This window comes from Panthera uncia, chromosome B1 (genome assembly GCF_023721935.1).
Source record: "Panthera uncia isolate 11264 chromosome B1, Puncia_PCG_1.0, whole genome shotgun sequence".
Classification (NCBI taxonomy): domain Eukaryota; kingdom Metazoa; phylum Chordata; class Mammalia; order Carnivora; family Felidae; genus Panthera; species Panthera uncia.
The window spans coordinates 157,158,820-157,183,155 of record NC_064811.1 but is presented as its reverse complement, the minus strand read 5'-3'; the positions used below and the strand labels follow the sequence as shown (position 1 = coordinate 157,183,155).

The 24,336-nt window shown below is 48.6% G+C and overlaps 1 protein-coding gene and 1 pseudogene across 1 annotated transcript; both read right to left on the bottom strand.

Annotated features, from left to right (window-relative positions):
• Positions 1-24,223, bottom strand: EIF4EBP1 (eukaryotic translation initiation factor 4E binding protein 1). Its single transcript, XM_049631421.1, has 3 exons — positions 24,005-24,223; positions 4,053-4,232; positions 1-1,169 (listed from the first exon to the last, which is right to left on the bottom strand). Exons 1-3 carry the CDS (start codon positions 24,147-24,149, stop codon positions 1,138-1,140), a joined length of 357 nt encoding a protein of 118 aa, XP_049487378.1. The 5' UTR covers positions 24,150-24,223; the 3' UTR covers positions 1-1,137.
• LOC125923539 (40S ribosomal protein S2-like) lies at positions 4,278-6,861 on the bottom strand (annotated as a pseudogene).
• Positions 24,224-24,336: the final 113 nt, after the last annotated feature.

Below are 24,336 nucleotides of genomic sequence, written 5' to 3'. Positions count from 1 at the left end.
CGTCCTCACCCACACAAATTACCTGCTCTGGCTAAAGCGGGCAACTTGATGTCACGTCCTCGTATGTCCTGGTTCCCCAAGATCACTTGACCCTGGCAATTCTGGGCCCCTGCCTCTCCCCAGCCCACTCCTTCTCAGGACCCAGCTGTAGCATCACCTCCATGAAGCATTTACTTGCACGGACCACTCCCTGATAACCAATCCTATACAGTCTCTTTTATACTCCCTTTCCCTAGGGACGAATTTTGTGTGTCAGTGAAATCCTCAAAACAGAGCACCTGTCTCATGTGTGTGCCCTCCCATGACAGCTCACATGAAGGGATCATTGGACAAATATGAGGGTTGCATGCCTGTATCAGCCAAGGTTCAGGTTCTTCCCCTTTGACTCTTGCAGGGAACGGGCGACAGAATGAAGGTGACCGGGTCACTTGACAGGCTTGGGGGACAAAGCCCAGAAAAGAAATCACACCCAGCACTGAACAACAAGAGATGGAGAGCAGCACAGCTCAAAGCCAGTGCCATCCGTCATTTACTGGTATGTGATGTTAACTTCTCTGAGCTGTACAATGAGGAGAACACTTAGCCTACTTACCTTACAGGTTCAGTGTGAGAAGCAATGGGAAAAGTATAGGAAAGTGCTTAGAGGCACCATGCAAACTGTAGTTGGGGTTAGTTATCCACATGGAGTTGAAAAGAGCTCAGACAGGGGCCAACTCTTGGCCCTAGGGCGAAGGTGGCTTTTATTTCCTCTCTTAGGGAAGGAGGGGAGGGCAGTTTTCCCACAACACCGACCTAAGGAAGGGGTGGGTGTGCCCCCAGCGGATGGGGCTGGAAGAGCCGGACAATCATTCAGAAGGGCTCCTCCATGTCCAGTTCCTGGCCCTGGGCTGCAGGGTGTGCTCCTGAGAGTCACTCCCCTTAGGGTGCATGAATGGAGGCACATGGAGGTATCTGCTGGTGTTCACGAAGAGGAAGGGGGAGCAGGTGCCCTGAGTAAGGGAGCAGAGGGCCGGGATGGCCGGCCCCAAGCTCAACGCCTGCCCAGGATTAGAACTTGCAAAAGATCTGGCTGGTGTTACTCTTCCCAAGAAGGGCCAGAGGGGCCCAGAGGCATCACTCAATCCAATGGCTGGTCCTTTAAATGTCCATCTCAAACTGTGACTCTTCACCTGGGGAGAGAAGGGACAGATGGCCAGGTAAGCAATGGGTGAATGGTAGGGCTCACATTTTAGAAGCCAGTGAGATGGTTTATTATTTTTCATTTTGTTGTTCCTACAAGACTAGGAGAATGGAGGGAGGGCAGAACTCCACTAGGAATTCCTAGACACAGGCCTGAAGTTTCCCTGTCCAGCTGTGCTCTCTTCCCTAGTCCCAAAGGAAGAAGGGAGACCAGGTATCCCCACAGAAGAAGTGGCAGTCCCGAATTTCATACAATTTTTATTGTTTTTTAAAAATATTTTATTTTGGGGGCACCTGGGTGGCTCAGTCAGTTGAGCGTCCGACTGTGGCTCAGGTCATGATCTCATGGTTCGCAAATTCGAGTTCCACATAGGACTCTCCGTTGTCAGTGCAGAGCCCGCTTTAGATCCTCTGTCCCTCTCTCTTTCTGCCCTTCCCCGACTTATGCACTCACGTTCTCTCTCTCAAAAATATTTAAAAAACATAAAGTAAAAATTGTATTTTTTGGAGACAGCATGCATGTGAAAACGGGGGAGGGGCAGAGGGCAAGGGGGAGAGAGAATCTTAGGCAGGGCCCCAGGCCCAGTGCAGAACCTGACTTGGGGCTTGATCTCACAACTGTGAGATCATTACTTGAGCCAAAATCAAGAGTTGGACGCTTAACCCAACTGAGCCACCCAGCCACCACTGATTTTTATTTTTTAAAATGTATTATTTGTTTTTGAGAGAGAAAGCATGAGCAGGGGAGGGGCAGAAAAAGAGGGAGTCAGAGGATCCAAAGTGGGCTCTACACTGAGAACAGAGAGCCCGATACAGGGCTCAAACTCACAAACCCACGAGATCATGACCCAAGCTGAAGTCAGACACTTAACCAATTGAGCCAATTTTTATTGTTTTTAATAAAAGTGAATGGTTACTTGGATTTGACATAAATACAACCTCACAGGCACCTGGGTGGCTCAGTTCGTTAAGCGTCTGACTCTTGATCTCAGCTCAGGTCACGATCTCACAGTTCATGAGTTCGAGCCCCGTGTCAGGCTCTGCACGGACAGTGCAGAGACTGCTTGGAATTCTCTCTCCTCTCTCTGCCCTTTCTCCAGTCGTGCTCTTTCTCTCTCTCTCTCTCTCTCAAAATATACAAATAAACTTAAAAAAAAATTAAAACAAAAACACAACCTCACAGAAAAATATTCCTTAAACATAAAACTTTTTTGAGCAACTGTGTCAGCTGTGGTTTAGAAAATGGTAATACAACCTACTAGGCATATGTCCAATTGCCCGCAGAATAGCCTGACTCTGCAGTAAAGGAGTTATTTTGGTAGTTCAGCTACTCACTGCCCTCACCCTAACTCTTTCCACAAAAATCTCCAAGACACTCATGCTGCAGGAAGTTGTTTTCTGAAATGGAGCTGCCTCATTCATGATCTCCTGGGTAAGGCTGCTCTCTGGTTCTATATACTGAGATGCCAGCTCTGGCCCCCACGGGGAAACTGGCCACTTCTTCTGGTTATATTTACACAAATATATGGTCCAAGGCTAGGAGCTTTGGCTAATAGCCTGTTCAGCAAAATGAAAAACTATGTCCATCCCTACCACCCCGTCACAATGGAACTCTTAGGCCATTATTGTGGGTTAAGGGTTGTCAGCCTGGGGCACCTCTGGGCCACCATTGCATTTGCTATGGGGATCACTGCTCCAGAAGCTGGGAGGGGTTAGGGATAGCCTTCAGGCAGTGCTGGCTCAGCAATGTCAGGTGTGACCACTTTCATCCTCAACTTCCGGTTTTTGGTTTGAGGCAAAAGTGAGTGGCTGGGAAGCACCACCTTACTGACCACATGAATCTATCCATCTTTCTCTGCATCCTCTAATGAAAGGCAGGGAGCCACACTGCCTGGTGCCGTCCTTCATTCGGCTCTGTGTGTGCCCAGCTCTGCCTCCCTCCCGCTCTTGTCCAAGTCTGAAAGGAAAGGCAAGGCAAGGGTTGCCTGTCATGGCTGTGGGGTTCGCTGGGTAACTATGAATCACATCCTGCAGGCCCTGGGTACATGGGCTCTGCTGCTGTCAGCAGGGCCAGCCCAGCCTGAGGTCCCAGTTGCTTCCTGTCTGGGCTTGGTGCACTGCCTTCCGGGGGAAGGGTCAGAGGGTTCCAATCTGACTCAGGTCATCTGCAAGTGCTTACACTGTGTTCTCCCACAATGGGAGCACTCAGACGTTCTGGCTAGCTAGTCATGATACCACAAAGAGTGCATTCACACGGCCCTCTACCAGGGTGGCTGCTCTGATTACTTAGGGGGAAGGTGGGGAGAGATACCAGGAAGGACCTAGCTGCCCAGTGTCAAACCTGCAGAAATAACCGCTTGCACGGTTTCTACATGTCTTCATCAAGAATCCACTAGTGGACCAATACCCTGACAGAAGCCATCCTGGATGCCTTTCTGATCCTGCAGACATGTGATTTCCTAGAGGGCAAGTACACCGTATCTTTGAGAAGTCCTCTCCTGCACATGCACATTGTGGGTGTGGCCCACATAAGGCAGACAAGCAGAAATGCTTTAATACAATGATACAAAGGGTTATACTTATTTATGAAAGCTGCTGTGTGGAGTCCCCCTCATTTCAAACAAGCTCTCCACTAATTAGACTACCTGATGGGGCCAAGTCACCTCTCCTGGAGTTCTTGGGCCCCTTGCACGTGGAAAGTTGGCACTGGTGACAATACTGTCCTCCAACGCCACCTCTGCACTCTAAGCTGCTCCACAGAGGGTGGGGCAGCCACCATCAATCCCCCCCGTGAAATTTCCTCTCTGAAGGGGATCCACGGGTTGCATATGTTCCCTTCCCGAGGGAGAGCCTGGCCAAGCCCGGCCACTCACCACCTGCCGGCTTCTCTTCTGGGCTGTTGCGCAGGTGGTTCTGTCTCGTGTCTGTGGGGGGCTCATCACTGGTAGGGCTGGTGACCCCAGGAATGGTGGGCAGGTCTCGTGGAGGTGTTTTGGTCACAGGCGAGTTCCGACATTCCATCAGGAACTTCCGGTCATAGATGATCCTGGTACCTGGGAGGAGGCAGGGACATTGGAAAAGCCATCTCAAACCTCCTGCCTGTGCATTTTCCACATCTTTGAGGCATGGCTGCAGCAGAGGCAGCAAGTTTTTCTGCAAAAGCCAGATCAAGGAGGAGTGAGACTGGGGCACCTGGTTGGGTCAGTTGGTAGAGCATGAGACTCTTGATCTTAGGATCATGAGTTTGAGCCCCACCTTTGGGGTAGAGTTTACTTTAAAAAAAAAAAAAAGAAAAGAAAAGAAACAAAAAGGGAAGGCACCTGGGTGGCTCAGTCAGTCGAGTGTCCGACTTCGGCTCAGGTCATGATCTCACGGTTCTTGAGTTCGAGCCCCGTGTCAGGCTTTCTGCCGTCAGCACAGAGCCCTCTTTAGATCCTCTGTCTCCCTCTCTCTCTGCCCCTCCCCCGCTAGCACTCTCTCTCAAAAATAAACATTTGGAAAGAAAAAAGGAAAAGAGGAGTGATGCAGATTCAGGTGTCTGGCTGCAGCCCTACTCTGCTGCCTCAGAACCACCAACGCCATCATGTGGGGCACATTGATGGAAGAGGGGCCTGGCAAGGCCACCATGCCATGCTTCCTCCCCTCGGATCAGCACATCCAGGGCTCTCTCCTTAAAGCCCATGTGGGGCTTGAATACCTAACCAGTGCTTAGTGTTATTACTCAGGGGGCTTGAACCCACGAACTGTGAGATCATGACCGGGGCCAAAGTTGGATGCCCAACCGACTGAGCCACCCAGGTGCCCCAGGGATATCCAGAACCTTTATCTCCATTTTACAGATGAGCCAACAGAAAATTAAGTGACTCCCCCAGACTAGTAAAAATGAGAACACTTCCCTTCCTGGGCTTTGTGGACAGGAGTGCCACATGGGCTCTACCTTTCCCACCAAAGGCTCTCCTGCTATGCGTGTCCCCTTGTGACACCTGCTTTGACATGTCATTGCACCTCAGGGCTCGTACATGGTCTGTGTTCTACCCACTCCCTCTTCCCTTCCCTCTGAGGGAGTTGGTCCTTCACCCACACCCTGGACCCATCCCATCCCGCCATCCTGTGAGGATGGCTGCCTGAGTGATACCTTAAAAAGGAGAATTTTCTAAAGTCCAGGACCCGGGATTCTGGTGGGAGAATCAGCTGATTTCATCAAAGAACAGTGACTAATGAGAGGTGATTCATGTTGGGTTCTTATTTAATCAGGATTACCTCTAAAGCACCAATGTGGTACTAGTAACTTATCTTAAACACCTTGCTCACGCTCCTGATTCTTCCTTTTCAACAAAGAGCAGGTCTCAGGCTCAAAGCCTTCAGCAGGCAGTGGAATCCAGATAGAATTTAAAACTCTCTTGGTGTCATATTTCTTTTTATAGTTACCTTCTATTTATGGTAAGTGGATCAGGTTTTCCATATATGGTCGTGATATCAAGTTTCCTTTCAATACATAACAGGATATAATTTAATATAGTAGTATGTATGTTATAAATAATGCATGTAATTAAATAAAGTAACAAAAACTAAGTTAAAAAGGTACAAGATATAAGGAGAAATACTTAATATAGAATGCAAGCTGCAACTGTAATGCAAACCGCAGAGGGAATAAGTGCCCGGAGTTTAGAAGCTATGATCTTTTAAAATATTTTTTTTAATATTTATTTATTTATTCTGGGTGAGAGAGACTGCAAGCAGGGGAGGGGCAGGGAGAGAAGGAGAGCGAGAATCCCGAGCAGGCTCGGCACTGTCAGCGCAGGACTCAATGTGGGGCTCGAATTCATGAAGCGTGAGATCATGACCTGAACCGAGGTCGGGAGTTGGATGCTTCACCGACTGAGCCGCCCAGGTGTTCCTGATTTTTTTTTTTTTAACAAGCTTTAATTCCTTTTACTTTTCTTGTATAAAACCATGTGGTGACCATAGCTGGAGCCTGGGTCTTCTGCACAGACACTCTGGTGTGGGTCTTTATAAGATGGCCAGTAAATTCCTGATAGGGAGACTTGGTGAACACCATCTTTTTCCAGAGGCCAGGGGTGAGACAGCTGTAGACCTTGGAAATGGCATCAAAAGTAGCCACGGTGAAGTTGCCCAGGGTGGCAGTGCAGCCCATGGGGGCAGGGATGAGGCGCACCAGCACAGCCACAGCACCCAGTCACCTTGCATGGGACAATATAAGGCTTGCTGATCTTGTCTCCCCCCCACTCAGCAGCCTTGCTGCACCAGGATGATGGAAAGCTTGGCAAGGATGATGGCCCCTTGGACGGCAGTGGCTACCTCCTTGGAGCACTTAACATCCACACCAGCGTGTCAATTGTAATCTCTGATGGCAACAAATGCCTCGAACCTGGTCCACTGGCAGCACGGGTCTGCTTTTACACGGCATAATCTTCAAAACCTCATCTTTGGGGGATGCTCCCAAGAAAAGTCAATGATTTCAGATTCCTTGATGAGCAGGGAGAAGAGACAGATCTCCAGGAACTTGATCTTCATGTCCTTGACTAGGCGGCCCAGCTTGGTGATGCAGACCCACTCCTTGTCCTTGGCCTTGCCTCCTGGAGCTCCACGGCCCCAACCTGGCCACAGATGCCACTGCCCAAGACTCTGTGGAAGCCTTCTTGGCCTCCCATTTCCGCAGCACCAAGGTCATCCGCCATTTGGTATTTTCCTGAAGAAGCAGCTAGAAGCTATGGTTTAGACTTCAGGAATGCCCCTCCTTATCAATAGCCCTCAAGTATTTCCCTCACTTAAAGGCTATGACAGTGTGCTGTCCCAACAGCAGGGACTCCCGTCTCAGATGTTGAGCACTGGCTCTCTGTGAGTGGCATCCTAGAGAGGAATTCATTCGCATCTCTGGGCTCTGAGTAGGCTTGCGTGGGGTCGGGGTCCTTCTGCTGAGGGTTAGGATGCTAAAGAGCAGAAAAATGGTCAGAGACACCAAAACGTGCACTTGGCCTACTCATGCAGGATGTCCTAGTCTGACTCTGGCCCTAAGTTACCCAGGCCTTGCTCTCCTTGGCTGAGAGGCAATGATGCTGAAGTTGAGTCTTGTTCATCATCACTATGTGGGCTAAAGTTCACAGTTCACATTTCTTTTTTTTTTTTTTTTTTTAAGTTTGAGAGAGAGAGAGAGAGAGAATGAGAGAGGGAGTGCAAGCAAGGGAGGGGCAGAGAGAGAGAGAGACAGAGAGAGAGAGAATTCCAAGCAGGCTCCGTGCTGACAGTGTAAAGCAAAGAACACAGAACCCAGGCTGCATTTTAGGCTCAGCCACTGGCCAGTAGTGTGACCCTGTGCACACAGACCTCTGTTCCTCCCCCGTTTGAACCTCAGTTTCCTCGTCTGTAACATGAAGGGCTGTGAGCCCAGTGGGCTACAAATGGAGAACAACAGTGCCTTCTCCTCGAGGGTAAATGCCTTGGCTTCAGAGAGGGACCACTCTTCTCTGTTTCTTAATCTTCAAGGCTCGGCAAGAGTCTCCCCTGTCCTGGCCTCCCTCCAGCTTTGCTTCTTTGTTGGTTTGTTTACCACAGAATAGGGAACTGACCCCATCTGAGTGGAACCTAAGAGCTGGAGATCCAAGGGTCTCAAAAAACAAAAGAGGGGGGTCAGCACTCCTGGAGAAGCTCTTTAAAGGCCACTAGCCCCCAGAAATTTTTCTGTAATTGTGGTATAATACAAATAACATACAATTCACCATCTTAAACATTCCTAAGTATACAGTTCAGCAGTGTTCAGTACCTTCACGGTGTTCTGCAGCCAATCTCCAAGATGCTTTTCATCTTGCGAAACTGAAACTCTACACCCATGAAATAGCAACTCCCATTTCCCTCCCCGCTAAGCCTTGGAAAGCACCGTTTTATTTTCTGTATCTATGAATTGGGCTGCTCCAGGTACCTCGTATAAGTGGAATTATACAGTATTTGTCTTTCTGTGACTGGCTTATTTCATTTCGCATGATGTCCTCTAGGTTCATCTACATTGTTGGCCATGTCTCAGAATTTCCTTCCTTTTTAAGGCTGAATGATATTCCATTGTGTGGATATGCCACATTTTGTTTATTCACCCTCCATCTTTTGGCTAGTGTGAATAATACTGCTGTAAACCTGGGTGTGTAACTATCTCTTCGAGAGCCTGCTTTCAGTTCTTTGGGGGTCTATACCGGGCGATTTTTAAGTCATTAATTATACTTAAAGGAGAAAAAGAAAGAACTTCTGTGCCCCTTGCCCTCCACCTAGGTAGGGCACTTGTTTAAAAATAGGAATCCTCATTTGTGCTAATAAAATCCAGAAATCAAATGCCAGCAGAGGTGGTTCCCAAGATGCCCACTGTGGGAGTATTTCAGCTGGGGAGGGAGGCCACGTGGGGGGCAGGAACAGTGGTGTTCAGAAAGTCAGCTGGCAAGGTGTCAAGCCTAGGAGGGGACCACTAACCCCCACTGACTCATCTGGGGTCAGTGAGGAATGTGAGCTGGAGATCAATGTAGTGGAAATGTTTCCTATGGAAGCAGTTTTAGCTTTTTAACCCTTTTTTCCCCCTGTCCCTTCATGGGATCCACCAATACATGGCAACAGTGATCTTCTGGAAACTCCCTATGTCTCCCACAGATGAGGAAAACAGCAAAACACACAGTCTCATATCGTCAAAAATAGGTACCCTTGGCTGAAACGCAGTCTCCAGGAGCTGGGGACTTGGCCTGCATACAGGAACAGGCAATGGAAACCGGCGGGGGGGGGGGGGGGGGGGGGGGATGCCAAGGTCCCTACAAAGCGCTGAGCAGCAGGCAGCTCCTTGGGTGTTGGTCAGGTGTGGTCTTCTGGGGTATGTGGGTATCACACCCGTGGTCTCCACATAATCCTTTTCAGCCGAGGGCCTACCTTTTCTCTCTATATTAGGGAACATGATCCAACTCCATTAAGCTTCTACAAACAAGATCATGAAGAGCTTTTGAGGATCCAGGCGGCTCTAAGATGGCAAAGCCAAGACACTTTTTTCCCTGATGCTTCTCTCAAAAGTCTCATAAACACCGAGAAATAAAACAAGAAACAGAAGCCCATACTCAAGTTGGCAGCAAGTGGGGCTCAAACTGTTACCCCAAATCACAATACATGGAGACAGAAAGTGAATGGAGGAATAGTTCTAACAGAGAGGATGAGGGTGGCATCTAAATGCAGGGAGGTTCCTGGGTTCGAGCCCCGCACCAGGCTCTGTGCTAACAAACAGCTCGGAGCCAGGAGCCTGCTTCCGATTCTGTATCTCACTCTCTCTCCCCCTCCCCTGCTCATGCTCTACCTCTCTCTGTCTCTCAAAAGTGAATAAATGTTAAAAAAAAAATTTTAATGCAGGGAGGTAGGGGTGGACATTACACCAGGAAGCGGGGTTCTGAAGAACCCCAGGAAGGTTCAGGAATTAGAGTCAACATGGAAAATGGGAATGGGGAGAGTTCCCCTATGTCCCTCACCCCAGGAGGGAGGGGAGACAGAGAAATTAAGTTTAGGTTGACCTCCTGAATGGTGAGCCTCACACCCCCCTCCCTGCTCTGCTTTAGAATAAACAGCAAAAATAAAGAGCAATAGAAGTTGATTTTGGGGGGTGTCTGGGTGGTTCAGTCAGTTAAGCATCTGACTCTTGACTTCAGCTTAGGTCATGATCTCTGGTTCACAGAGTTCAAGCCCATGTCGGGCTCTGTGCTGAGAGTGAGGAGCCTGCTTGGGATTCTGTCTCCCTCTCTCTCTGCCCCTCCCCTGCTTGCTCTTGTGGGCGCGCTCTCTCTCAAAATAGATAAAAATAAACGTAAAAAAAAAATGCAGAATATTAAAAAAAAAAAAAAGAAGTTGATTTTGGGAAGGGGATTCCCAATGAAAAATACCAGCTAGCCACCAGATTGAACCCACCAGCCTCCAGACCTCACAAAGGGCTTCCAGTCAGCTCTGGAGTGCCTAACTCTTAAATATAACCAGCCAGATGTCTCCATACATTTCTGAGAAAAGCTTACATCTAAGGAGAGATCCAAACAAACCAACAGAAGGAAACAGTTAAGGTACTTTACTGTTTGTTTGTTTGTTCAAGCTTAAGAGAGAAAAAGAGAGAGCAGACATGGGGGAGGGGCAGAGAGCGAGGGACAGGTTCCGAAGCAGGTTCCGCACTATTAGCAGAGGCTGATGTGGGGCTACAATTCATGTAAGATCACGATGTGACCCAAAGTCAGGCGCTTAACCAACTGAGCCACCCAGGCGCCCCAGACTTTACTGTTTTTTAAACTTTTCAACTTTTTAAAGACCTTTTTTTTAAGAATATATATATTTTTAATATATTTGAGACAGAGACAGAGATACAGAGAGAGTGAGTGGGAGATAGGGATAGAGGGAGAGAATTTTTTTTTTTTAACGTTTATTTACTTTTGAGAGAGAGACACAGAGACAGAGCGCAAGCGGGGAAGGGGCAGAGAGAGGGAGACGCAGAATCTGAAGCAGGCTCCAAGCCCTGAGCTGTCAGCACAGAGCCCGATGTGGGGCTCGAATCCTTGAACTGCTAGGTCATGACCTGAGCCGAAGTTCAGACACTTAGCCGACATAGCCACCCAGGCACCCTAACTTTGTAAAGACTTTAAAGAACAGAAAGACAAAAATAACAAGCAAAAAGAGACCAAATTAGAAATCCAGCATCAGATAACAAGAAGTTAAGAAAGAGAGAAAAGACAAACTGCTAAGAGGAATTTACCTAAAAAGACAAAAAGGGAAGAAAAATTTCCCGAATTGAAAGAGATCAGTCTTGAAATGCCCCTTGAGTATCCTGTGTAATGAATTAAAAACACCAACTTAACATTCACTGTAGAATTTCACAACACTGAGGATAAAAAGATCCTAAAATCTTCCAGAAAGGATGAGAAAACAGCAGGTGCACGCGAGGATTGGGAATAAAAATGGCATAAATGTTTTCAATGGCAAGGCTGGAAACCTGAAGATGGTGGGTCAATGCCTTCACAATCTCCAGGGAGAATTGATTTTGGCCTCATTTTATACCCAGCCAAATACCAACCAAGTAAAAGTATAATAGAAACATTTTCAGAAAGCTACAGGATGAATACTGTAACAAAATTAGAATAAGATGAAGGGCTTCAGGAGATCTCATGTCAGCAGCTACTAGAGCCGTTCTAGAGCCACCAAACCCTGTCAGTTCAGGACAGAAGGAAAGAATGTACTGATAAATCCACAAGTCGAATTTGTGTGTAAAACTGTATTTTGTTTAGTATTTTAGAGGTACTGGAGGGTGTGGGAGACTTACCTGAATGAAAACCAAACACATTAAAAAAAAAATGTTTATTGGGGCGCCTGGGTGGCTCAGTCGGTTAAGCGGCCAACTTCGGCCCAGGTCATGATCTCGCGGTCCGTGAGTTCGAGCCCCGCATCGGGCTCTGTGCTGACGGCTCGGAGCCTGGAGCCTGTTTCAGATTCTGTGTCTCCCTCTCTCTGACTCTCCCCTGTTCATGCTCTGTCTCTCACTGTCTCAAAAATAAATAAAACGTTAAAAAAAACTTTAAAAAAAATTTTAAAAAATGTTTATTTATTTTGAAAGACAGAGAGTGAGTGGGGGAGGGGCAGAGACAGAGGGAGACAATCCCAAGTGGGCTCTACACTGTCAGCGCAGAGCCCGAGGTGGGACTGGAACCCATGAACTGTGAGAGCATGACCAGAGCCGAAATCAAGAGTCAAATGCTCCATTGACTGAGCCACCCAGGCATCCTTTAACTAAGCACATTTTTAAAAAATTGTTTTATTTGGAAAAAGTGCTTCTTATAAAGGGCAGCTGTAAAATACAGACACTCCTGCAACAATTACTTGTTTTCTCTTAAAGTAAAAGAATGGGTGGGACCCAAGGAATCACAGCAGTGGATGGACAATTGAGGAGCATCTCCAAGTTACTTCAGGAACTAGAGCAACAAAGCTCAAAGCTAAAATTTCCAATAAAATTCTTCTAACAACTTAACTTTAGCTTATCCCATGGATTACCACCCCTCCCCCCCCTTGAGCGGAAAAGCGTGACTTATTCCTGCAAACCAATTACTCTGCTGCAAGAAACACCTCAGAATGTGAGTTTTGCATCACATCTGTCTACCTGCAAAGCTCAGGGATGGAATATTCACAAAAACAAACGCAAAATCCCAACAACGAACCTCACACAAGGACAAAGGTTTGTCCAAAAGCTCCTGGGCTGGAAAGGCTAGCAGACCACAAAACACTAAATACAACTGTGTATCCGAGCCCCGGGTTGTGTCAATGTATGGGGCAACCAGATAGTTTAAACCTCTGTGGCTAAGCTAAGTCCATTTCTCTATTTCAATAGACAGACAGGGCTAGCACTGGTCTATGCTACCGAAATACTGCTTTGTCCTTTACAATCTATTTGCCCCCCTAGGCTGAAACCACCAAACCAAGGTTTTCCACTAAGGCTAAGAACACTGCATCTATACAGGGACGAGAAGCTCATCACAGGCTCACAGTCCCACATACCAAGTCTAGCAGCCCCAGGGAGTCCACTTCCAGCTCTGCATTTATTTTATTGCACTGGACCTTTTCTGTGTGTTTCTACATTTTCACAATTTGCCAATCATGCTAAACACAGCAAAAACCTCAACGCACTTGCACCTGTTTCTGGCTACCCAGTAATATTATGAGACACCAGAACCACAGAACAAGTGCACAGGTGTGGGTTAGAGGGTAGGAAACAGATATGAAGCACAGATGTGCAGATTTCACCAGAAGCCTCAAATAGCCACCTTGTAAGTCTGTAACAGGTTACTTGCCACAGTCCAGGTCCTTCACCCATCACGCCTATTCTTAGACCCCAAAGTAGGGCCAACACTGTTACTTTTGAACCTGGGGTCCTCAAAGTGAGTGTAAGCACGTTTTTTAAACGTAATCTCTATACCCAATGTGGAGCTCAAACTCACACCCGAGATCGAAAGTCCTATGCTCTACGAACAGAGCCAGCCAGGCCCCTGAAATCGAATTACATTTTAAAATGAAGCAATTATTAACTCTATTTTTCTAAGTTGTACAATAATTAACTACCTGGCTCATCAAGGGCCATAGTAATAAAAATAATGTGTATTTTTTTTTTAATTTGTGATATAATTAAATTAGGGAATAGGAAGAGATGAGAGGGGTACCTGGGTGGCTCAGTCGGTTAAGCCTCTGACTTCGACTCAGGTCACAATCTTACAGCTTGTGAGTTCAAGCCCCATGTCGGGCTCTGAGCTGACAGTTCAGAGCCTGGAACCTGCTTCGGATTCTGTGTCTCCCGCTCTCTCTGCCCCTCCCCCAGGTCGCACTCTCCCTCTCTCTCTCTCTCAAAAGTAAACATTAAAAAAAAAGAGATGAGGGTGTACAAACAATAAGTCCTCAACTATCAATAAAAGTCAAGAAAAAGTCAGAAATATGGAAGTAAATCCCCAAAGAAAGGGCTGAAAAATGTTAGTTGCATCTAAAGAGTGAGATGGGCGGGGGGGGGCCTGGGTGGCCCAGTTGGTTAAGCCTCCGACTTCAGCTCCGGTCACGGTCTCACGGTTCGTGGGTTTGAGCGCTGCATCGGGCTCTGTGCTGACAGCTTAGAGCCTAGAGCCTGCTTCGGATTCTGTGTCTCCTTCTCTCTCTGTCCATCCCCCACTCATGCTTTGTCTCACTCTGTTTCTCAAAAATAAATAAATGTAAAAAAAAAATTTTTTTAAAGAGATGGGGGTGGAGAGAGGTACGGGGTTACTGTTTTGTTGGGAGGCTTTCAGTAATTTTGAGATTTAACTACTTACCTACATAAACAATTTACAAATAATGTTCACATACTTGTATTACAGAAAAAAATCAAGTACATACAAAAGAAGATAGAATTATATAATTATACACACACATATATGTATATAAAACTTTGATTTATTTTTTAAATTAAAGGACAGGTTAAATTATGGATCAGACCTATAATTCGGTGCTGTGTGGTTACTATTTGGAACAAGTGCACATTGTCTGCAACATATTGTGTGGAAGAGTCACAGAACTGTATGTATTTTGTGTCTGGTCACTTCTGGGGGTGAGATAAGGATCAAGGCACAACGAACATCTTTTACGCTGAGCATATTTTGTTTTTTAATACAAAACTCTAACACATAGGGCATTAAGCAAACAAATAAATAAGGATATAGGGTCAGAATGTCTTTTCTAGTAAGTCAAGTGAAAATGGCCTTGACTGGAACTAGGTAGACTCCCCCCACTCCCCACAAAAAGCCTAGGGGGCTTTCTGCTGGGCAGGGTAAGTGGAGTGGTGAGCCCGTCCCTCCAGCACCTCTCTGGGCTGTGTGCTAGGCCCTGTCCATGCTAGACTGTAACTCCCAGGACATGTATCCAAGGATAGGGACCAATCCAGGGACAAGTGTTAACCTCCATGGACAAGTGTTAACCCTCACCTACACATTTATCAATCTTTGCTTGATCCTGCATCCCCAAACAGGTGTGTTGGTCTCATGTATTTGAACCCCTTTGTACCAGCACCATGCCAAGTGCTAGGCATGTAAAGAACAATTTCCTGATCTCACTCGGAATTTAGTTGGAAAGATCTGTAAACAAACAACTATAGTCAAGTGGGTAAAGTCTGAGAGCAGAGGCATATGTGGGGATCAGAGACAGGGGAGAGATCTACCCTGTGTGTGCCAGTGTGGACAGAGACAGCAAGCCCTCCAAAAGTCAGAGGCATCCAGAGAAATCAGTGTCACCCCAATTCTGCACTCTCCCAAAGTGGAATGGGTCTATGGACTGAGGGTGGTCTAGACTGGAGAAACTGGAGGTACAGAGCAGGGGTATCCAGAACTTGTCTCCCAGCAGGGTAGGAAAAGGACAGAGGCAGACCCCCGCCCCCCATGCTTCAAACCATTTGTGTAGCTGGGATCCTGCTGGGTGCTGGGGTAGCAGTCAGGTTTGGTTCTGAACTACTTGTAGAGAAGAACTGAGTCTATTTTCTAAGTGAAAGCCTTTTTATTCATTTATTTTTAATGTTTGTTTACTTTTGAGAGAGAGAAGAAGGGCAGAGAGAAAAGGAGACACAGCATCTGAAGCAGGCTTGAACCCACGGACCTTGAGCTCATGACCTGAGCCGAAGTCATACGCTTAACCAACTGAGCCACCCAGGCGCCCCAAAGTGAAAGCCTTTTAAACACGTCACCACATAAACACATGTGGGGAAGATGTTAAGTCCAGCGGGCTGCAAGAGTTACCTGCCCTGTAGAGAGAGGGTGTGGGTACAACACGCCAGGATGAATACGAGCTCCTCTCCCCATACAGTCTAGTGGTTAGAAACCCAGCTCTCCCATTTGCTAACTCTACTGACCCTGGGCAAGTTATTACTCAATCTCTCTGTGCCTCCATTTCTTCTTCTGTAGAATGGGGACGATGATGATGGTGCCTACGTCATAGGGTTATGGTGTGGAATACAACAGCAAACAAATCCTAGCTATTATGACTGGCACAGCTTCAGATGACATGATTTAGGGACCAATTATATGGTCAGAGCTGGGACGAATCAGAGGGGAGGTAAGCAACCCTGGAAAAAGAGACTGGGGGTGAAAGGGGTAGGGTAAGGGCACCCTCTATCCTATTTTTGGCCCACGGAAACACGCTTCAAGAACCAACATGCGCTTCGGCACGTTTGGTAACCAGTGTCATTTGGGACTTTGAAAACTTCAGATGTGCGCCAAATCCAAGAATGGTATTTTTTCTCAAGACATGCTTTGTGGTGACAGCAGTTTCTTTGAATGTACAAAGCAATGCAGACATTCCCCTCGGGTCTGTTTTCCTCACTTGTAAACAAGGGCAGTGTACTAGGCTCATTCAAACTATTTTTAAAGTACCAACCATGTGCCAGGCTTTGTAGGTAATCTTTAGGGTCTGTTCCAGGTCTGATACACTACCATTATTTTTAGGAGCTCCTGGTTGGCAGGTGCTCAGTGCGGTGCAAACAGCACGGGGCTTGGAGGCACAAGTTCTGGGCTCAAACCTGGGTGTGCCGTGTAACAGCCCCTCAACTCTCAAGGGCCGCTGAATTCTGCAGCTCTAAGAGGACGGTACTAACAAAATCCACACCTCACAGGAGTAGTGTGGAGATTAAATCACTGCTCATAGCCTGACAGGCCAGGTCTTAGTGCCCCATCCCCCACTCCCCACAAGGGAGATACAGTATCCTCAACTGGCAGACAGGAAGCTGAGGCTCAGAAAGGCTGTCCCCTCCATGGCGATCCAGGGGGCAGACCTAACCTGTACTGCCTCCAGTCCTAAACACCAACTTCTGTTTAAAACTAGCAAGGCAGACCAGGCTACCGTGCCTTAGCCAGCACGGGCAACTGGGAACATTCCAGGGGTCTCCAGACTGCTACCTATTCTTCTGAGTGTTTGGCCAGAACAGGATGTTCCCTGAGAGAGAGGCTGGCCTTGATCTCTTCTCCATTTTCCCACAGTAGCCACACTCAGCTTCAAAATGGGGCTGGCAGGGATTTCTGTAAATTGAGCCTTGCTTGTTCCTCACTTTCCCCTGCGCCTCTCCTGATGGAAACATTCTTCCCCTGGGCGGGGGGGGGGGGGGGGGGGGGGGGGGGGGGTACGTGAGGCCGAGCCAGAGTACAAGAACAGAATTCCTAGAACTGCTGTTCCCATTCCAGGGAAAGGGAGAGTGTTTCACAACATGCTTGGGGGAGGCTCAAATGCCTACGTTCGTTCGGATGCAAGCCAGCAGCCTGTGAACAAAATACTCCGGATAATTTTACATTCAGCTCTCGCCAGCGGCTCTGTGTCAACCTGGAGGCCAACACACGGGGTCTACCGGGTGGGTGGGGGGGGGGCTCCCAACCGCCCGCCACACACCAGGCAGGAGCTCGATGCGTCAGGGTGGCTTTCCTTGCTGAGCAGTCTGTTTAGCAAGCAGAGCCACCTTGTCAAGGAGAAAATCTTGGGGAGACAATCAGGGTGTGCTTGGTCTGAGATTTTTCTTCATCTCTGGCCCTACCAGCTCTGCAAAGAGAACCAAAGTCTGGAAATTTCTTAGGGGCCGGGAATCTCATGAAGATCCTCAAATACCAAATGAGGGCAATCAGTGAGTAACAAAGGGCCCTCTCACTAGTCCCTCCCTTTGAGGCCCTGACATGTGAGGAAGAGTCTGTTTTATTTGAAAATTAAGCAGGAGAGGGGTGCCTGGGTAGCTCAGTTGGTTGAGAGTCTGACTTCAGCTCAGGTCATGCTCTTGTGGTTTGTAAGTTCAAGTCCCGCATCGGTCTCTGTTGCTGACAGCTCAGAGCCTGGAGCCTGCTTTGGATTCTGTGTCTCCTTCTCTCTCTGCCCCTCCCCTGCTTACAGTCTGTCTGTCTCTGTCTCAAAAATAAACATCAAAATAAAAATTTTGTTTTTGAAAATTAAGTGGGAGGGACAAAGTTTTTACAGAAATGTGCAGAACAAAATAGCTGGAATAATTATTCTAAGGGCTGGCCAAGCTCCTTCCCCTTCCCTCACCCCCCTCACACCCACCCCAACCAAACATTTCAAAATGCACCCAGGCCAAGCAGGTTAAGCCTCCATCTGAAATGCCTCCCTTTACACAGCAAGAAAAGCTGTGGTTGGAAGGAGGAGGGGCTCTGTTTTTTGTGTGAATTGCCCCCCAACCCCTCGCATCCAAATTCATATGCTGAAGTCCCAACTCCCAGCCTCAATGTAGCTGAATTTGGAGATAAAGTTTTTAAAGAGGTCATTAAGTTAAAATGAGGCTGTTAGGGTAGGGCCTTGATCCAATATACTGGTGTCCTTATAAGAGAGAGAGGGAGATACCACACACACCACATAGAGTGGCAGCAAAGAGGACGGTCATCTGTAACCATCAAGAAGGGCTTCAGGAGAAACCAACCCTTCTGGCACTTTGACTTGGACTTCCAGCCACCAGAATTGTGAGAAAATAAATTTTTGTTGTTTAAGCCACGCAGTCTGTGCTATTTTGTTATGGCCGCTTGAGCAAATTAAGATAGGCCTGCCTTCCCCTTTTATTCCAAAGACCAGAAGAGAGAAGTTGATTTACACACACGCACTCTCTCTAAGGCAAAAGACCTGGTTAACCTCCGCATTGTATGTGTCACCAGGAAACCAAGGGGAGTTCTGAACCCACCTGCACCTGCACCTCCCGGGATTCTCACTCCTACGCATTTTTGGACCGCTGGCCTCAGAACTTGACTCCATCCTACTGCCAGCACTCCAGAAAATCAAGGATGTTCAGATGGAAGTGCTGGGCAGGGTGGGCAAGCGTGGGCTCCTCTGAAGGGAGTTCCCAAAGCCTAGCTGCTTTGAGGAGGAAAGAGGAGGCAGGCTAGGTAGCAGTTAGCAAGGAGGGGCATGACACACAGTGGAAGGTATGGCCCAGTGGCCTGGCATCATGGCCACCCGCATAGTTTGCTCTGTGGAGCTGAACATAAGGCCTTGAAAACGGGGCATCGGATCAAGAACTCTGTGTTTTCAGGAAGGTGTCTTCAGTTCTTAACCCAAGAGTCAATTCACAGGCTTGCAGTTCTGGTCTGCTTCTAATACCTGGCCTTGGCCCTGAGCGGCCACACAGCAGGATGGGCAGTTAAGTTCCCTCGAAGGACCACTCTTTGAGGCTTGGCCCTTGTGGAAGACTGCCTGAAAACGTGGCCCCGTGACTCTTCCCATCCCTGTCCCTATAGGAGGCTCCTCTCATTCCAAGGCTGGTATCTCCCCTCTCCTGGAATCTGGGGTAGCCCTGTGGCTTGCTTTGACTAATAGAATACAGAGGAAAGAGAGAACTCCCAGCCTTCCAGGTGTCCCCAGCAATGCCCCAGATATGTGGGTACGCCCATCTTGGACCTTCTAGCCCCAGACAATCTAGCTTCTAACTGTATGCAGCCAGATGAGTGAGTTCAGGGAGATCATCAGAAAATGCCCAATCAGCCTAAAGAATTTACTGTTGCTGTTGTTGAAGTTACTAAGTGTTGTGATACTCAGGGCCTAGTATCTGAACTCTCTTAAACTTTCAGGGGCATGGGTACTGGATTGCAAGACACCTTGTGTTGCCCATGTCCTGGAGCATCCAAATGACCTGGGCAGATGTGACTTACTCCTGCCTAGCAGTGAGGTTGGGTGCAAACAAGTAAATAAGGAGCATCAATCCCAGTGTCTGAGACCCTGGCCCCAGTAGTGACACGTTCAGTATAAAGGCTACCTCCTTCTACTTTCTGTGCAATAGTTGGAAAAAGTAGTATTAGCAATACTGGGATAAGTGACAAAGTTCAGGGAAAGTTAGTCTTGCCCCTGGGACATTCCAAGGTAAGCAATTATGCCCTGCAACTGAAAGAGCAGAAAAGAAAAATTCAGATGTCTTCATTAAGCCAGCTCAGACCCAGGCCCAGTGGCAAAGGAACTAGGTTACCCTGAGAATACGGTCGTTCCAGGATTCTTTTCAACTCTTCACCTGCTAAACACCAGACTCAGCACTCAGTCACTGCAATACAAAGATGAGTAAGACTGCTCGGAAAGAACTTCCCATCTACCCAGGGAACAAACATGTAAACAAGCACATGTGATTCATTTGTCATGAATCATAACGGAGGAAGAACCCTGGCGTGGCTCTAAGCCCAGAAAGCAACAGGTTTTTTTGTTTGTGTGAACACGTAAAACGTAGGCGTGAAAATGAACACTCCTGGTTCAAAACTTGCGCCCTGGGAAGCAATCCTTTTTTCGGTCCCGCTGCCCCTTCCCCGCTCTTTTGCAAGGATATCAAATAAAGACCCACACAAGAGGGGCACCTGGGTGGCTGTGGGTTAAGCGTCAGACTTGGACTCAGGTCATGATCTCACAGTTCATGGGTTCAAGCTCCGCATAGGACTCTGTGCTCCAGATTTTTCTGCCCCTCCTCCGCTTGCACTCTCTCAAAAATAAATAAATAAACTTTAAAGACCCACACCAGAAAAGGCCTCACTGCGTGATGACAACAGTAGACAAGGTACCACCCTGCCTGTCCTTTTACTAAATTTGGTAATGGAGGACTTTTTTGCTCTTTCAAAAAAAAAAAAAAAAATCAATATGTAAAAGATCAAACTCTTCTTTCAAATAAGGCCCTGCCATCCTTTGAGGATACTGGAAACAAAAGCAACAACAAAATGTGAAGGCAATTAAAATCTCACAGCTGTGTGTGCATTGCTAGAATGTAAGACTTAGCAGGCTGCTGACCTGGAGCAGGCAATTCTCACAATGAGAATCATACAAGTTCTACTGGTTATGAAGGGTGGGGGTATCTGCCTAATTGCCTCATTCTACGGCTACAACTTTGATGCTCCTAATTCTATTTCAGGTGTGTCTTCATCTTCCTAAGTAGCAAGCCAAGCCCTTGAGGTCAGATTGTTTTCCAGGTTCTGGATGTGGTCAATGCCTTAAACACATTGAGTCTGGTGGGCATCAAAGGGAGTCTGGGGTGCTCCACACCAGGGCTCCCCGTCAAAGTCTTTGATGAGGGACACAGTGTGGAATGTTCTAAATGTCTTAATAGGAAGCTCAGCTCAATGGGAGAAGAGGGCCCATTACATTTCCCTCACTGCCTTAATGTCCAAGTTCTTTTAACCCATCTAGAATAATGAGACCCTAGTCTCATCAGAGTTACTGTCGACCCTGGGTAATTAGGAGACATAATTTCCCACTGTGTGACCGAGGCCTCCGGACACTGGCTATGCTCTAGCTTCAGTGCCCAGGCCACCTCCTCCTCTTCCCAGCACTGTCTGTCCTATAGCCAAAGACCTGGGAGCTGCTCCAAGGTAAGCTTTCTGGGCATAGACTTTGTTTGTCTATATCAGGGTGCCATTAACACCTGCAGCCCCACCTGCCTACCTCTGATTAACCTTACCCAGTTACAGGGTTTAGGTATGATTACCAGCCAAGCAACCCTAGTGGCTTTGGGGTCAAATAATCCAACATGAAATGGGGAACATGGAGGTTGATGGGAGAGGGGTGGAAGGTTTCTGACCATTCAAAGGTTCTGTGGGGCTATGGTGTCACTGGTGATTTTTAAGCCTCAAACATTCATATGCAACACTCCTTTCAACAAATTTCTCTGAAGTTCTCCAGACTTCTAACAGATCAGTGGTTTAGCCTGTGAAAGGTTAATGACCATGGAAATTAAATTGGAGCCTGAGGAATGAGATGGTTCAAATCAACCACAGCTCCTGGTCCTCTGGGGACAAACACTGCAGAGCCATTCCCAGCAAGAGTGACCTGTGGACACTCCAAGAGTGCCTGACACCTGCAAAGAAACTAGCATGGGCACCTGTGCAGACTCTCTCCAGAGCCTGGTTTGAGGGCTGATGCCAAACCCAACCTCAAAAGAAGTTTACTTGGAGAGCAGCAGCATTTTGCCAGACCCTGAGGTCTGCAAAGGTGAGGGAAGTCACATTCTACCCATTCCTGAGTACTCAGTGTAGTACTTAGATCAATCACTGGGCGCTGGTTAGAAGTGTAGAATCCCAGGCCCAATGGCAGAATCTACAGAATCAATAGTCTGCACTTAAAATGAGGTCTCCGGGTGGAGTGCCTGGGTGGCTCAGTCGGTTAGGCGTCTGACTTCAGCTCAGGTCACGATCTCACAGTCCGTGGGTTCAAGCCCCACGTCGGGCTCTGTGCTGACAGCTCAGAGCCTGGAGCCTGCTTCGAATTCTGTGACTCCTCTCTGCCTCTCGCTATGTCTCTCTCTCAAAAATAAACATTAAAATGAGGTCTCCAGGTAATTCACATGTATATTGAGGAATGAGAAAGAGCACTCAAGGCTAGAGCAAAAGGGTGCCAGAAATGACCTTTCCTTAGGTTAAGCTTCTTTGCCCTGGCAAAGAAGTAGGGTGAAGCGGGCTTTGGAGGAAGACTCCAAGCCTTGGCTAACTGAGGCAGACCAGACTGGCTGACTTTGGCAAAAACAAGGTGTGTTTTTCCAGGTTACAGCCTGTGCGTTATGCCTGTCCTGCTGGACACTCCAGGACAAGAAAGCTGGCTTTAGGCTCCTGGCACTGCTAGCTTCCCTCCAGTTGGCCTCAGAAACAGAGTTACACTCTGATCTCAGAGCCCCTTTCCCTGTCTCCCAACTAGAGACCTTCAAAGGCAGGGAGATATGCTGAGGTTTACCAAAAACAAACAAAAAACCCATTTCCCAGTCCAAGGTGAGAAGTAGATCAGAGTTCCCTGTAAACAGTGCCCTTGGCTGTGCCTTCCAATCTGACTTGTCCCCATCCAGCAATAAAGAGTGCAGAAAAGGGCACCTCTGAGCCTTCAGGGTTGCCTCAGTGCCCACTCTGAAAAGATCAGAGATGCACACCCTCACTTGAAGAACCCCAAAACTGTCAGGAAGGATCCTGGCGGACACAGTATGACACAGAGAAAGCAGACCAAATGGACTACAAAAGAACTATAGCATGGAAAGAGAATTTGAGTCAAGGGTGGACAGAAGGCTTACTGAGAACTTTTCCTTGGATCATTTTTAATAGAAGAGAGAGCATTTTCCCCTCTACACTTGGATAGTATTTCTCGTTCAATCTGAGAAAACGGTGTGACATCGGACAAGGGACATGTGTTTTCCAGTTTGGGGCCTCATGAAACAAGTACATCTGTGATTCCTAACAGTTCTAACGTTGTATGTTTTGGATCAAACGGCTCAAGACCTCGGATCTGGCTGTGCTTGCTGATGGCGGGACCGCAGCCTGAGAAAATAAGCATGTGATGTGGCCCGCGACGCTGCTGCTCCCCTGGCTCCACCTGCACCCGTGCCTCTCAACGGAGTGCCACTGTCTGCGAGTAGTTTTCGAGTAGTTTGGGTAGTTTGGGCAGGAGCGGTGGAGGAGGGCTTAGGGGAGGGGAGAAGAGCAAAGCGGGCTGAGGGCAGCGCGGGGATGGCAGGGAAGTGGTGAGCCACGAGGATTTCATCATGCAAACGTGCGGGCAGGTTTCATCAGCGCCTGTGCGCCGGGGCTCCCGGGCTGGGAGGAATGCCTGGCTCCCGGGGGCAGCCTAAGGCTGGCCCCAACCCGTGCCAGTTCAGTTTCCTCTTCCTTATACACTCAGGGAGGTCACAAGGCTCCCCCTCCCCCTGGACAGAAGAACGTGTTTTTCTGCACAGTCCTGCCCGCGGCCCCAGGTCCCTCTGCGTAGATCCCACATGCGTAAGTGGGCAACCTGCCACAGGTGCAGGTGAGGCGCTGCTGGAGGAGAGAGCCCTCGGCCCAAATCCTTCGTCAGAGGCGGAGGCCCAACGCAAAACTGGGGGCGCCTCGGGAAGGAAAAAGGGATTCTGCAAGAGTCGTTTACCCCAAAAAAAGAACGCCCATCCCATCCCCTAAAAACCCCAGGCCAGGCCTCTGCTTGCTCCCAGGCCACCCTGAGCCGGAGCTATTTTACCTCAGTACGCCCCACACCCACAAGAGGCAGCACACCTCAGCATGTGGTTGTTCTGGAAGTGTGCGTATCCGTCTGGGTAGGGGGACTCGGCTGTCTCTCCCAGGAGGAAACGAATTGGGGTAGTTTGCAGCCGGGGCTTCGGAGGACGCACTCAGAGGGCAGGCAATGGGAAGCGGCCATCCGCTCGTGACCCTCGCTGCGTCCGTGGTGCCCTTTTTTCCAGTCATCGCGCCCCTCTTCCCGGTCGCCCCGTCCAACTGGCCACTCCCGACCCCTCCCGCTCTGCCCACTCAGTCCTCCCGCGCGGCGAGCACCCGAAGCCCGCGCCTACCTCCCGGGGTGGTGCTGAAGAGGGTGCCGCCGGGAGTGGTGCTGTAGTCCCCGGGCGGCAGCTGCACGCCGTCGCCGAGGTCCACCCGGCGAGTGGCCGGGATGGCCCGGCTTGGGGTCTGGCTGCAGCTGCTGCTCCCGGACATGGTCTCCCGCTCGCAGTGCCTGCAGCCAGAGCGTGGCCCTCCGGCCGCTCAGGCCCGTCCCTCCTCGCCCCGCCCACGCCCACGCCCACCCCTTCCGCCTCTGCGTCTCCGCGCCACCTGGGATTTGTAGTTCCCGCCGCGCAGCAGCAGCAGCAGCAGCAGCAGCAGCAGCAGCAGCAGCAGCAGC